This window comes from Aythya ferina, assembly GCF_964211825.1.
Source record: "Aythya ferina genome assembly, chromosome: 1".
NCBI classification, from domain to species: Eukaryota; Metazoa; Chordata; class Aves; order Anseriformes; family Anatidae; genus Aythya; species Aythya ferina.
Window position 1 is genome coordinate 161,944,564 of NC_140296.1, and position 13,651 is coordinate 161,958,214.

Below are 13,651 nucleotides of genomic sequence, written 5' to 3' on the forward strand. Positions count from 1 at the left end.
TATTACCGATTTGAATTTTAAAAATTTATTTCATACTTCCAAAACTCTGTATATGCCAGAGTAAAGCCATTAAAATAGAAAAGAAAAGAATGTCAGTTGGAGAAATTTCAAATACAGTAGTTATGACATTTGGGCATGGGACATGGATGCTGGTATCTTCAAATAGTCAAGCTTTTCTTACTTATCGAGTGTTGGATGTTTGATGAAAAGAGCAGAGTGATGTCAAGACTAAACATATTCCCATGCAGCAAAATACTCTCCAGTGTTAGTCAGATAATTAAAGCAGCTTTCTTCTAAATTATTGGTGTATAACAAGTGAAAACTTCAGTGTCACTACCAAAATATATGTATTAATCTTTTTGTGGATTTGACATACCTTCATTTTATATCTACAGTGTTTAATAAATTAAGACCAAAAAGCAAGGTTAAACACTGGCTCCATGATTGCTTGTACTGCTAATGTTTCACCCCATCTCTATTTTTGAATTGCTATTGCAAAATCATTTTCTCTGAGAGAAATCTTCCACAGAGGGGTTAATGTTAAGCTTTGAGGGTACAAAATATTCTGTGAATATTTGGGGTCACGAGTTAGTCCTCAACCTGCTTTTATTAATGAGTAGTTGAATACAATAGCAAAACAATTAATTTCACTGCAGAAACAATGTTGGACCATAGTGCTAGTCCTCCTGGCTCATCACTTCTAACAGTGAATTTGGAGAAGAAGAATGTTTTCATGCCTATGTGAAGTGACAGCCAGCTGAAAATGTCCAGATAGGAACAGATGTTTTGGCTTCACATGATGTGTCTAATCTTTGCCAGCTGCCCAAAATAATGCAGAAATTAACGTTTAATTTCTCTCATATAAATGGTGTGGTAAAGGTATGAAAAATTGATGAATTGTGCTTTGATTTAATTAATTCAGTAACTTAGATTATGCTAGAGTAAAACAGTAAACTTATTTTGTTTGTTAATAACTCTTTTGAGATAACAACAGCTCTAAAAATAATTATTCAATTGTCTTTTCACTTCCTGAGGCTTTTATTTTTGAACTTTTAGTCAGTGTACACCTACTGATATGAGTACACTAAGCAAGGAATATATGGTGTCTCGTTTTTTTAAGTGCCTGACTACATTACTCTCTGTACTCTCATTTCACTAACAATGCTGTCTCCCTGCCAATGAATCATAAGATCTCAATCACCTTCAATAACACCATAGTCATATCACATTTCCTGTGTTACCTTGCTTTAATGCAAACTCCAGCTTACAAAGAACTGATTTATCTTAGAAGTTAGCACTGCTTTGAGCAAGGGGTTAAATCAAATAACCCCCAGAAATCCCTTCTGGCCTAAACACCCTGGTTCTAGTGCTTGTTAGACATGTAAACTGATGGACTGTAATATGCTTTTTTTTTGTTGCTAAGAGTAAGGCTACAGTAGCAGTTTTATGGTACAAATTAAAAAGAAGTAATATAGCAAATGATGCACACCTTAGCATGTAGCTATAAAGCCTAGAAGTACTGAAAATATACGGGAAAATTCATACCGGAAAGATATGTTTAAATTCACAGGAAACACCCCAAGAAGCCATATATACAATCTATATTTGCAAAACCTTTAGTATAGGATACTATCCAGTAAGTTATGGGCAGTACATTAGACTTAAAGCAATTGGAATGATTAATCAAAAGCTGTGATTAAACCAAAATTGTTCTCCTGAAAGAGCCAACCAACTACTGTGTAGATCAGCCAGGTGCAGCCCATCCATATATGCTTTGGCAACATTCTTTAATAGCTGATTATTATATGGAACATTGAAGTCCATTGGATTTCAAATACATTTCAGGCCAGATGTGTGAAAAAAGGAAATAAGTTACTCCTTATCAGAAAGGAGTGAATTTAATCATTTCATCATCTTATACAGCAAGATGGGCTTCTTTTATATTGAGTATCTGTTCATATTTCCCTAGTAGCGTGAGCAACTCCATGGCATACACAAAAGGAGCTGGATAATGCGCTCATTGCTTCACAGCAAAGCCAAAGCTGAAAGGCTTCCTAATGTAACGCTCATCAAGATTTGGGGCTACACTTTAGTGAACACTTAACCTTAAGCTCATGGGAAGTGTTCAGTGGGCTTTTCATGTATTCAGAGCTAACCATGTGCTTGAATATTTCAGCATGTTAGAAAGCCCTTATTTTGCATTTAAAACAAAAGCATGAGAAGTTAATGTTAGGAAAGAAGTATTTATCTCCAGTCTAATAGTGTGTTTTCAGTTCCTTCTGATCTCATCTTTCTTACTAGAGACATTCCCTGTTCATATAGCACAGGATGTTAGTATCTCCAATCAGATTGGGAGATCAAATTAATTTTTAATTGCACTACCACAGGAAAAACTTCCATAAGTGCAGGAAATAGTGATGGGCAACAGCTGTACTGATGAGACCATTTGCCTCTTAAGCCACTGCTCCTGCTTTGGCTGATGGCAGCAGCTGTTTGCCCCCCATGGGGTCCTCCATTTCACTGCTGGTGGTGCAGTGCTATAGGGAGAATATTTGCTCCTATTCCCAAGTAAATGGGAGGGCCCCTGTCCTTGGCTCTTTCCTCCCTATTCTCCCCAGTCTCACTGCAGTGTCCGCACTAAATTTGCTCCCAGGCAAAGCTCTTTCAGCCTCTTCTGCTGAGGGGTGGTCAGTTTTGCTGAGGGGGAATCAACAGACCAGAAAGTCACTTAATATTCAGATTTATTTGAGTGTTAAATACTTTAAAGAAAAGGTTGGGTTTTGTAATGAGTTAAAGCCTTGTGGTGAGTGGATGTTTCAGAGCAGAGGAAAACTTGGTGTCAAATCCCTCCAGGCAGAAAAAGCCGGGACCTGGCTCTTCCACACCTCAGCCCCTCTGCAGCTTAGCCCTGATGTTTGTCTCACAGGTCAAAACAAACTCACAGCAAGTTTGGGGTTGAGAAAAATAAATAAACAAATAACACCATGCTTTGTGCTGTACTTGCCCTTTCCTTGAAACCTACTGACAGCTCTGCTTAGTGGATCTAATTAGAAGTTATAATCTTTTTTTTCTTTTTTTTTTTTTTTTTTTTTTTTTTTCCATATGTATATGTTCCTAACAACCAGCAGGATTCATCACAACAGAACTCAATACACCTCTTATGATCATTCTCATGAACATCCTGCAAGCATTTTTGTAGCTAGCTGTTCAGCCAAGTGTCTATTGCTTAGAAACTTCAGTGTTGGTGAAAAAACATGCAGGCTGTGCCAACCTTTCAAAGTCTGACCAGCTTTAATTCATTACAGTACCAAGAGGCAAACACCTCAGACAGAGGTGATTTAGCAGCTGACTGCAGCACCTACCATCTATATTCTACTGTGTTTACATTTTCATTTTCTCTTGCTCTTTTCATCTAGGAAAATTGATGGCACCAACGTAGAGGAGGATCACATTGAGCTGACAGAAGAGGGGCGGCCTGTGCAGGCCAGTGCCCGCAGGCCAGCCCTGTGTGACTGCTACTGCTGCGGACTGCCCAAGCGCTACATCATTGCCATCATGAGCGGCCTGGGCTTTTGCATTTCCTTCGGGATTAGGTGCAACCTGGGCGTTGCCATTGTAGAAATGGTGAACAATAGCACTGTTTATGTCAATGGTAAACCAGAGCTGCAGGTGAGAAACCATCCTCCTTTCCCTGTTGTGACCAGGCCCCATTGCAGAATCATTGAAGTGCCACATATCAAAGTACTGTATATGTATATGTATAGGTTAACACTTTAGACAGGGAGACACGTGAGTCTGGATTCCTATACAAGTGCACATGCTTAGCCCCTATTTAGGTCTCTAAGACACACTGAAAGTCTGTAAGGTCTGAGCATTTGCAATGTCACACAGAGGGTAAGTAATAGAAATGAGAGCTGAATTGGCTTGTATGTTTATCAGGTCCCCAATCTTTTTGTCACAGACAAATTTGGTTGCATTGACAGAAGTTTCTACTGTTCACTGTCTCTCAGGGAAATGCACCCTCATGCCACTACAGAAGGAATGATCAACGGCTGTACGTAGTGCTGGGCACACTCTATTCAGATTAGTGGATGACTTTCAAGACCTTAAAGTAGTCATTTGGCAATCTGGCAACAGGTTTTATGGGTTATTGACAGTGGATTGTTGTCTAGAAGTATTTGGAATTAGGTGGCAAGCTATTTCAAATTTGCAGTAGATGACATGCTTCATAGCAGATGCCTACAAACTTTTAAAAATGCACCCAAGGAAATGTAGATTCAAAGCATATCTTTGTTTCTCCATTCCTGCTTTGTTTCAGGGTTGTGATATCACAAATCTCATTCTGGACTTTATGAACATGAATGTATAAAATTGACTTATTTTTGGATCCTTTTATAATATATCATTCACAGGAATATTGACTCTTACCTGACATTTCCACATACATGTATTCCCCTTGAGATATCACAAATCTCTGCTCTGTTTTGGGCGTGATATGTGAACCCCTCCTGATATGGGAACTTTCTCCATGTCTCATGGTGTCTTTGCCTTCAGAAATTAACACTACTTAGAAACTAAAATGAAAGACAGTAGCAGAAAATTAGGTATTAAAAACAGAAATGCAGCTCAGCACAGGAAAGCAGATCTCTTGAAAGAGTTTACATTGGTGGCAGGAAAATCCTTCAGCCCCTGTAAAACATGCCTGGCTAATTAATGCCATCTTTCTCCCAGCAAGTCAAATGAACTGTTTTGTAGCTTATTTGTTTGGAAAAAAAAACAACCTACTGAGGAAAACTGGTTCTTGCTTTTACACACAGGAAGTAATATAGAAAAAAAAAAGATGTTAAGATCTGTCACTTTAGGTTTCATATTAAGATCTGTCACTTTAGTTTTCATATTTATGTAGTGTTTTAGTGACAGTTGTAGTTCAGAATCTAAGAGACAATTTGTGCCGTTTTCTCTTAAGACAATTAAATACCTTTCCCTGACATGTAGTTATCATGAAAATAAGCATGAAGCAAAACATCATGGTTTCTTTTTGCTCCAGAACAGCCCTTCTGAACTGAGGGTTCAAGGAAAAAATGTCGACGCTAACCTTATGTTAGTGTGATTATAATGAGTCAGGCACTGTTCTGACCTCCCACAATGAAGGGCAGGAGGGGTACCTTGGGTCACGTTTTCTTTACTGCCCCTATGTTTTGTTCTGGGCTTTGACCATTGCTCTTTCAAGCAAAGTACACCAAAACGGGTTCATCACAGAACAGGAATGACCTTATTCAGGATGATTTTCGAGAAGACTGAAACTGCTTGCTATCCAAAGCTGAGGTGCATTGCAAAAGCGTTTGTCTTGGCTGTAGACATTTTTGACTCTGAAGCATCTCTGACCAGCCTAGGGGTGGCCTTCTGTATCCAAATCCAGCTTAATGACTGGCATCACTTTAAATAAAAGATGCACTAGTCAGCTAGCTAATGTTACCTAGATTTATTTCTATATTGTCTTGTCTTCAGGTGTTACACCCTCCTCTCCTTCTCCCATACTACTGCTCCCTATTTTCTGCGCCCATACTACTACTTAATGTAGATGCTGGATGGTCAGAGTTTGACCCTGATGAGAAAAACCGTGGATAATACAGAACCAGCATAACCAGATCAATTCAAAGAGTATGAGCAACCTTGATAACTGTGTAAATGGATGTGTTCATTGAAAGGTAGCAGGTCCTTGTTATAACACTAAGCAGGCCTGAAAACAAAGGTTTCAGCCCAAAAGGAAGCAGTGGCAAGAAGCAAAGATGAAGGTCCATCACCAGCTGCCTTTTGGCTGAAACTTTTTCCTCTCATTCATCCTGATTATAAGCTAAGAGCAGAAACAGTAATCTCATAAAGCAATTTGATATCATTTTGCTTTAACTGGGAGAGGGTTCAAGCTCAGCAACACCAGAACAAGGAGGCTCTCTTGATTTGCAGGATGGGGTGACTTCCATTTGACTTTCAAATAGTGTTTACCTCATAATCAGTATGCTTCATTTTACAGCATTTTTTTTGGTTTTGTTTTGTTTTCCTTTGCAGAAAGCCCAATTCAATTGGGATCCAGAGACAGTGGGACTCATACATGGCTCTTTTTTCTGGGGTTACATTGTGACACAAATTCCAGGAGGGTTCATCTCAAACAAATTGGCTGCTAACAGGTAAGAAAACAGTAATTGAAAGAGGTAAGATCTGCAGCTTTACAAATGACTGGTTTACAAAGTTTAAATGATGATTGCAAAGTAGTCAATAAAAGTGTTTCAGGAATCTGAAGCTGAACTTGCAATATGTCTATAACCAAAAAAAATAAAAATCTATTATTGATCTGATTTCTGATAGTCTCAATTTAGCTCATTCATCTCAAATATGTACACATTTCTTGTTTTCTAAACAATAATGCTTTCTGGAGACTGTTAGGAAAATCATACCTGGTGTTTCAAACAATGCTTGGTAACATTTATCTTTCAGAAGTTGCCTTAGTGCTTCATAGCTCAGTTTACCTGCAAGTGAATTTTTTTTCCAATGAAATTTGACTTTTCTCCTTTAAAATTTCCCAGTGAATTGAAATGTCTTCCAGAATTTTTGAAGCTGTGCACGTAGGAATTACATGTTCTGAAGGCACAAACCCATCCTCATGCACATGGACATCTTGTCTGTGGCTGGATACAATACTTATGTCTGTAATTAGGATTGCCTAGAACTTTTCTAATAGAGCCTAATGATTTCTCTTTGGCAAACAATGAGCATCTATATGGATTTCTTCCATGCTCATTGTGTTTGTGGGCTGGCATTTTTTTTTTTTTAATCCAACTGTTTTTGAAAAGGATAATAAAAAAGTAGCTAATTTTGCCAAAGATAACTTTAGTCTTAGGCTTTACTTCAGAAAATCTTCAGAATTTGGACTATGATCGCATCTAAAACAGGGAGATTGTCTGAAGACAGCAGGTTGTAAATGAGCTCATGAGATGTACATGTGAAGGATGTTTGGGATCTACAGATGAAAGAGGATTGGCACTCATACCATTCTCCACAAATAAAATCTGACTTATCTACAAAGGCTTTCATAATAGGAAAAAAAATATCTTTGAGACCAGAACTACATGGTTTTGTCCAAATTCAAAGTACTTTGCTCTCTGTATTCTACAGAGAGTTATAGGGGTTACAAGACCGGACATTCTTCCCACCCATATCCTTTATGAAATGACTCCAGAATAGAGTCATCCCATAGAATTCTCCAGAAGTTCAGCCCCAACTCTCCTCTATTCATAACACAAAGTTCCTCTGCATTCAGTTTGTACTCTTTCTTCAACACTACTAGCAATCTGTTTTTCATTTCTCTACTACATAAAGTGCCTAAACAGGGTAGTTTTCACTCTGTTGAATAAGCCAAACAAATTAGCTAAGCTTAATCATTTCCCCAGTGTTTCCAGTCTTGCCACCAGATTTTGCAGCAGAAGGGCCCAAAACCACAGATGTGCACACTGTTGGCTGAATAATTCAGCATATTATTAATTTGGCTTTCATTCCCTTTATTTTCTTACAACCAGTAAAATCAGCTAAGTTTACCCTCTAGCTCAATTTATTCTGTCAGCTGACTGCTTTCTTAGGTATATATTATGCATATGCACAGAAAGCTATACTTCTGTCCCCAGGATACTTTCAGACTATTTCTTTCAGAAATTTCAGACAATACAACACCGCATCATAGATTTGATTAGCATAACTGCATTTAGGAGCAGAATTTGCTCAAGGAACAACACCCCAAAGGATGATCTCAAAGAGAATTCCTGTTTGTAGTAATAGGGATCACAAATCTGTCTGACTCCACGTTTTTCCTTTATTTGTTGTTTGTCCAACCAATTTCAGCTTGGGTAGATTCAGCAGTGGTACTGAGTTTCTGTTTCAGGGGGATGACATCTGCTTGCTAAGACCACAGGGCAGGAAACAGAGAGCTGGGGTTTGTCTGTGAACCCACCTCCCCCAGAAAGACAAATGCTTTCTATTTCCCAACTGCACACTAGTAATGATATTATTCTGTCCTGTTATTGACTTTATAGATTTACATATAGACTCTTGTCACCTGTTTAAATCCCACTCAGCACTGTGGAATCTTGAACACACATGGACCCTTCCTCACCTCAGGCATTTCTCTAATGCAAATAGTTATTTATAATAATGTGGGATTAAGATGGATCTCAGAACAGCTGAATATAATGAGTGATATATGGTTTGGCATCAAAGCCATCTGAAACTGAATAAATTGCTTTATACATGCCCAAATTTGTATGGATCTGCATTCTCCCAAAAAGTTCATGAACCATTTAGTGACTATGTCCCTTTATCTTGCTGCTTATCCTCACACATGCATACTAACAAAATTTCATCATTGTTTGGTGGTGACAAGGAGACATGAAACATAAGGCACTCCATTATATCAGTTTTCAGTAACAGCACCCTGCTGACCAGAGGAATCTTTTGCTGGAGAATTCTGTTTCGATCCAAAAGTAGCAGCTGGCCAAGGATCATGGTGGTGAGGAGAAAAGAATATGTCAATTAACTGAAAAGAACTGGGATATTCTTTGGGATTAAAGGCAGTGAACTGCTGGAAAGATGCTGGCTATTTGTGAAAACAATACTTAGCCTCTTAAACAGTAACACAAGAGTGTATGGTTCTAACAGTATAAATCATACATTTACAATACACATATTCTGGTTGGCATTAAATTAAGTAGCAAAGATTGGAAGCTCAATACCCAGAGCTAGCTGTTTGGATAAGAAAACATGTTCTCTTTCTTATGGTTTATTCTTCCACTTGCTCATTAACTTACATTTTAACATAATTTGCTGTAGTTCCCTGAGATGGTTAACTGTGTTATGATAACACATTTGACATCAGTATTAGTGGTGAGGAAGAGGCAAAGTGCAAAACTTTTTTTCTCCTCTGATTATAACAGAGAGCTAAGTAATACTTATTTCTCAGCTAGATGCTTACTTGGCTTCGAAAACAGTCTCCTAAATGTCAAGATACGATCATAGGCTTTGTGTGCCATTTCAGATTTTCAGACCGCTTTTTATATAAATGCATTCCTTTGTCACTTCCCTCTGTCAGCCTGCCCAGCCTCTTTGCTTTTGTGTTCATTTGCTAAGTGCTTTCTTGTCATTCAGATTATGAGCTGTCTAGGCATTGGCTGTTGTTTTCCTCAATAGGTGTACAGAATTTAGATAAAATAGTGTTGATCTATGACTGTAGATTCTTTGCGCTATAATGCTACCATTAATACTGCTATCAATAATAAGCCCAGATTCAAAATATGAGGTGATGTATATTTCCTGTGAATGTTTCCAAAAAGAAACTGAAATATAAACAACCAAATCCTTATAGAAAGAAAGAAAGAAAGAAAGAAAGAAAGAAAGAAAGAAAGAAAGAAAGAAAGAAAGAAAGAAAGAAAGAAAGAAAGAGAAGGAAGGAAGGAAGGAAGGAAGGAAGGAAGGAAGGAAGGAAGGAAGGAAGGAAGGAAGGAAGGAAGGAAGGAAGGAAGGAAGGAAGGAAGGAAGGAAGGAAGGAAGGAAGGAAGGAAGAAAAAAGAAAAAAGAAAAATAATCTGACAATAAAAAGTTGTGACACAACAACCCCATGCAATGCCAAAACCTTGGGGCAGAGTGGCTGGAAAACTGTGCAGAAGAAAAGGATCTCATGCCTTGAACATGAGCTGTCAGTATGACCAGGTGGCCAAGAAGGCCAATGGCATCCTGGCTTGTATCAGGAATAGCGTAGCCAGCAGGACCAGGGAGGTGATTGTCCCCCTGTACTCTGCTCTGGTGAGGCTGCACCTTGAGTGCTGTGTTCAGCTTTGGGCCCCTCGATACAAGAAGGACATCAGTGCCCTGGAGCATGTCCAGAGAAGGGCTACAAAGCTGGTGAAGGGCCTGGAAGACAAGTCCTACGAGGAGTGGCTGAAAGAACTGGGGTTGTTTAGTCTGGAAAAGAGGAGGCTCAGGGGAGACCTTATTGCCCTCTACAACTACCTGAAAGGAAGGCATGGGGAGCTGAGAGTCAGCTGCTTCTCACACAGTAATAGGACTAGGGGCCTCAAGTTGTGCCACGGGAGGTTTAGGTTGGAAATAGGAGACATTTCTTTTCAGAAAGAGTAGTCAGGCACTGGAACAGGTTGCCCAGGGAAGTGGTAGTGTCACTGTCCCTGGGAGTGTTCAAGGCAAGGGTTGCTTAAGCAAGATGTGGTGCTTAGGGACATGGTTTAGTGGGTAACATTGGTGGTAGGGGAATGGTTGGATCAGATGATCTTGGACGTCTTTTCCAGCCTTAATGATTCTGATTCTATGAAAGTTTATAAATATTTTGAAGTGGAAGATGATAATAGCTATGCATAGTAAGATCTGTGAATGTACTTAGTAGAAAAATGAAAAAGGAGAAAATATTTCTACTATCCAGATCTCATGATTTCAGATCAAATATCTATCTAATACCATTCATACATCAGAATGAAGCTTAATGTGTCATTTTTGAAATGCGACTGGCATAGCAAGCCAATTCAGAACTTGTTCAACATCATTACATTTGAACAGTTTGAAAAAGGAATGTGAATTATGGTCCTCAAACAGCAGCATGACGCCAGCTAGCATCAGTGTAGCTGGAAACTGAGGCCCTTTGCCATAAGGGAGTTCTTGACTCTCAACATGATACTAGAGTCATGAACTCTTGATACTCAGAGTGTGTGACACAGCTTTTGAAGTCCATTTGTGGCACAGAAAGGCTTCAGTCAGCCAGGTGTGAAGATATATGAAATCCTTATGGGTCCCTACCAACTTGGCATTCTATGATTCTGATAAATCAAATATAGCTCAAACTTCCTAATGGTATTAATTTAAATTAATACCATTAGGTATTAATTTAAATTTAAATTAAATTAGGTATTAATGGTATTAATTTAAATTAATACCATTAGGTAAATGTAGTCAAGTCCAGTTGGAGGCCAGTCACTAGTGGCGTTCCCCAGGGCTCGGTGCTGGGGCCGGTCCTCTTTAATATCTTCATCGATGATCTGGACGAGGGCATTGAGTGCACCCTCAGTAAGTTTGCAGATGACACCAAGCTATGCACGTGTGTCGATCTGCTTGAGGGTAGGAAGGCTCTGCAGGAGGATCTGGATAGGCTGCACCGATGGGCTGAGGTCAACTGCATGAAGTTCAACAAGGCCAAGTGCTGGGTCCTGCACCTGGGGCGCAATAACCCCAAGCAGAGCTACAGGCTGGGAGAGGAATGGTTGGAGAGCTGCCAGGCAGAGAAGGACCTGGGAGTGATGGTGGATAGTCGGCTGAATATGAGCCAGCAGTGTGCTCAGGTGGCCAAGAAGGCCAACAGCATCCTGGCTTGCATAAGAAACAGTGTGACCAGCAGGGCTAGGGAGGTGATCGTCCCCCTGTACTCGGCTCTGGTGAGGCTGCACCTCGAGTACTGTGTTCAGTTTTGGGCCCCTCGCTACAAGAAGGACATCGAAGTGCTCGAGTGGGTCCAGAGAAGGGCGACGAAGCTGGTGAGGGGCCTGGAGAACAAGTCCTACAAGGAGCGGCTGAGGGAGCTGGGCTTGTTCAGCCTGGAGAAAAGGAGGCTCAGGGGTGATCTTATTGCTCTTTACAGATACCTTAAAGGAGGCTGTAGCGAGGTGAGGGTTGGTCTATTCTCCCACGTGCCTGGTGACAGGACGAGGGGGAATGGGCTAAAGTTGCGCCAGAGGAGTTTTAGGTTGGATGTTAGGAAGAACTTCTTTACCGAAAGGGTTGTTAGACATTGGAACAGGCTGCCCAGGGAAGTGGTGGAGTCACCATCACTGGAAGTCTTTAAAAGACGTTTAGATGTAGAGCTTAGGGATATGGTTTAGTGGGGACTGTTAGAGTTAGGTCAGAGGTTGGACTCGATGATCTTGAGGTCTCTTCCAACCTAGAAATTCTGTGATTCTGTGATTCTGTGAAATGGTTGTTTCAAAAGGTTGTTCTCAGTCTCTTTCTTGGTTTCCAGTGGTGTTTTCCATGGTACAACAGCCTCAGCTCTCCAGATGTCCTTTTATGAACTATATAAGGGAACATAAGTGAGCACTCAGGGATGTTTTTTCCTTGCGCTTCAGCATCAGTGCCTGGCAAGCCTGCAGCCCATCCCGTACTGTGATGACTTCCCTGTGTCCCAGCTGTCTATCATGTCTATTGTCACTATGGTTTATTATTGACACAATGCACTAAGTGCGCACCACTCTTTGGCTAAACTTAGGAAACCCCAAGTCCATGCAGGGAGAGCTCCCACAGACTGTGGTAAATGAGGCAGACCCAGCTCTGAGTGTCATCCCAGGGCCTCTGACTGTCCTGGAGTTTCAGTGATGCTGCTCAGGTCTATAACTACCACACAGAGGTTTCTGCTGCCTGTTTCTCTAATAGGTGGTAATACCTGGAAAACTGTAAATGATTTCCCAAAAGCTACAGGCTTCAGGGGCATTTAGACTTGTACCCAGCTCTAGGAAGTGCTCTTCCTGAGGAGGATAACAAAATGTTTATATCATGTTTTTCATAGAAACCCTCTTGTAGAAACATCCCTTCTATGCCATAGTTACAAAGGACACTTGCTGCTATTATTTAGAGAACTGATGTTGGAAAGGAGTTAATCTTAAACTGTTCTGTTCTATGTTTTAGCAGCAGGAAGTGAAAATAATCAGTGCACTCACACATTTCAGAAAGGCACTTACATTAGGCTTTACTTGATTTGAGTTAAACCCTACTGATATAACTGAATTCAAGTACTTTCAAGGATAGATGTGCTTCTCACAGTTCAGGTCTCATACAAACAGCTTAGCTACCAGCTGGTGGCATAAAAACACCCATGTCTAGTTCTCTGATATAAAGAAAAAGCAAACAAACAAACTCAGAATCTTTGTTTCTATGTACATTAAACTCTTTCATTCAGGGAAAAAATGCATTGACATTATGGGGACTTACCCCCTTTTAATAATAAAACGGCTTATGACTTGGTGGGCAGCAGTGAGATTGTCTTTGAAACTGAACCTAAGTACAGTCTGAAAAGTAGATAATAATTATATTCTCTTCTATTGTTACCTTTTTTTTTTTCTTTTTTTTTTTTTTTTTTTCCCAAAGGGTATTTGGAGCAGCTATTTTTCTAACATCTACACTGAACATGTTCATCCCTTCTGCGGCAAGAGTGCATTACGGCTGTGTGATGTTTGTAAGAATTCTGCAAGGACTGGTGGAGGTATGAACACTCACCACTTTTGTTTTGAGAGATTTGGTTCTAAAACATAAAAATTTTGGTCAGGTTTTCTGATCTCTCTGCAGTTTTACTTGGTACTCATTTTTTCCATTGGTATTTTTAGGATGATATTTTAAAATCATGCTACTTTATATTTTTACATTTATCTTAAAAGAAGGTAAAGAATTTAGGTTTATAGTGCTGGAGTTTTGTCTAGTTTAGAATATTTGTGCCATCCATGGTACATGTACATGTTAAACAGCATTTTTACCCCAGCACACCTTACCATTTGATTCAAGCAAGTTTACCATCTTCATATTGCAAAAATAAAGGTCTTCCAGGCTTACTTAACCTTTTCTA

The 13,651-nt window shown here is 39.7% G+C and overlaps 1 protein-coding gene across 1 annotated transcript in view; it reads left to right on the plus strand.

Annotated features, from left to right (window-relative positions):
* Window positions 1-13,651, plus strand: part of SLC17A8 (solute carrier family 17 member 8) — a 29,175-nt gene that overhangs the window by 3,500 nt on the left and 12,024 nt on the right. The window contains exons 2-4 of the mRNA XM_084506061.1: window positions 3,417-3,669; window positions 6,067-6,185; window positions 13,180-13,294. Of these exons, the coding sequence (XP_084362187.1) occupies window positions 3,417-3,669; window positions 6,067-6,185; window positions 13,180-13,294 (487 nt within the window). The remainder of the gene's footprint in view (window positions 1-3,416; window positions 3,670-6,066; window positions 6,186-13,179; window positions 13,295-13,651) is intronic.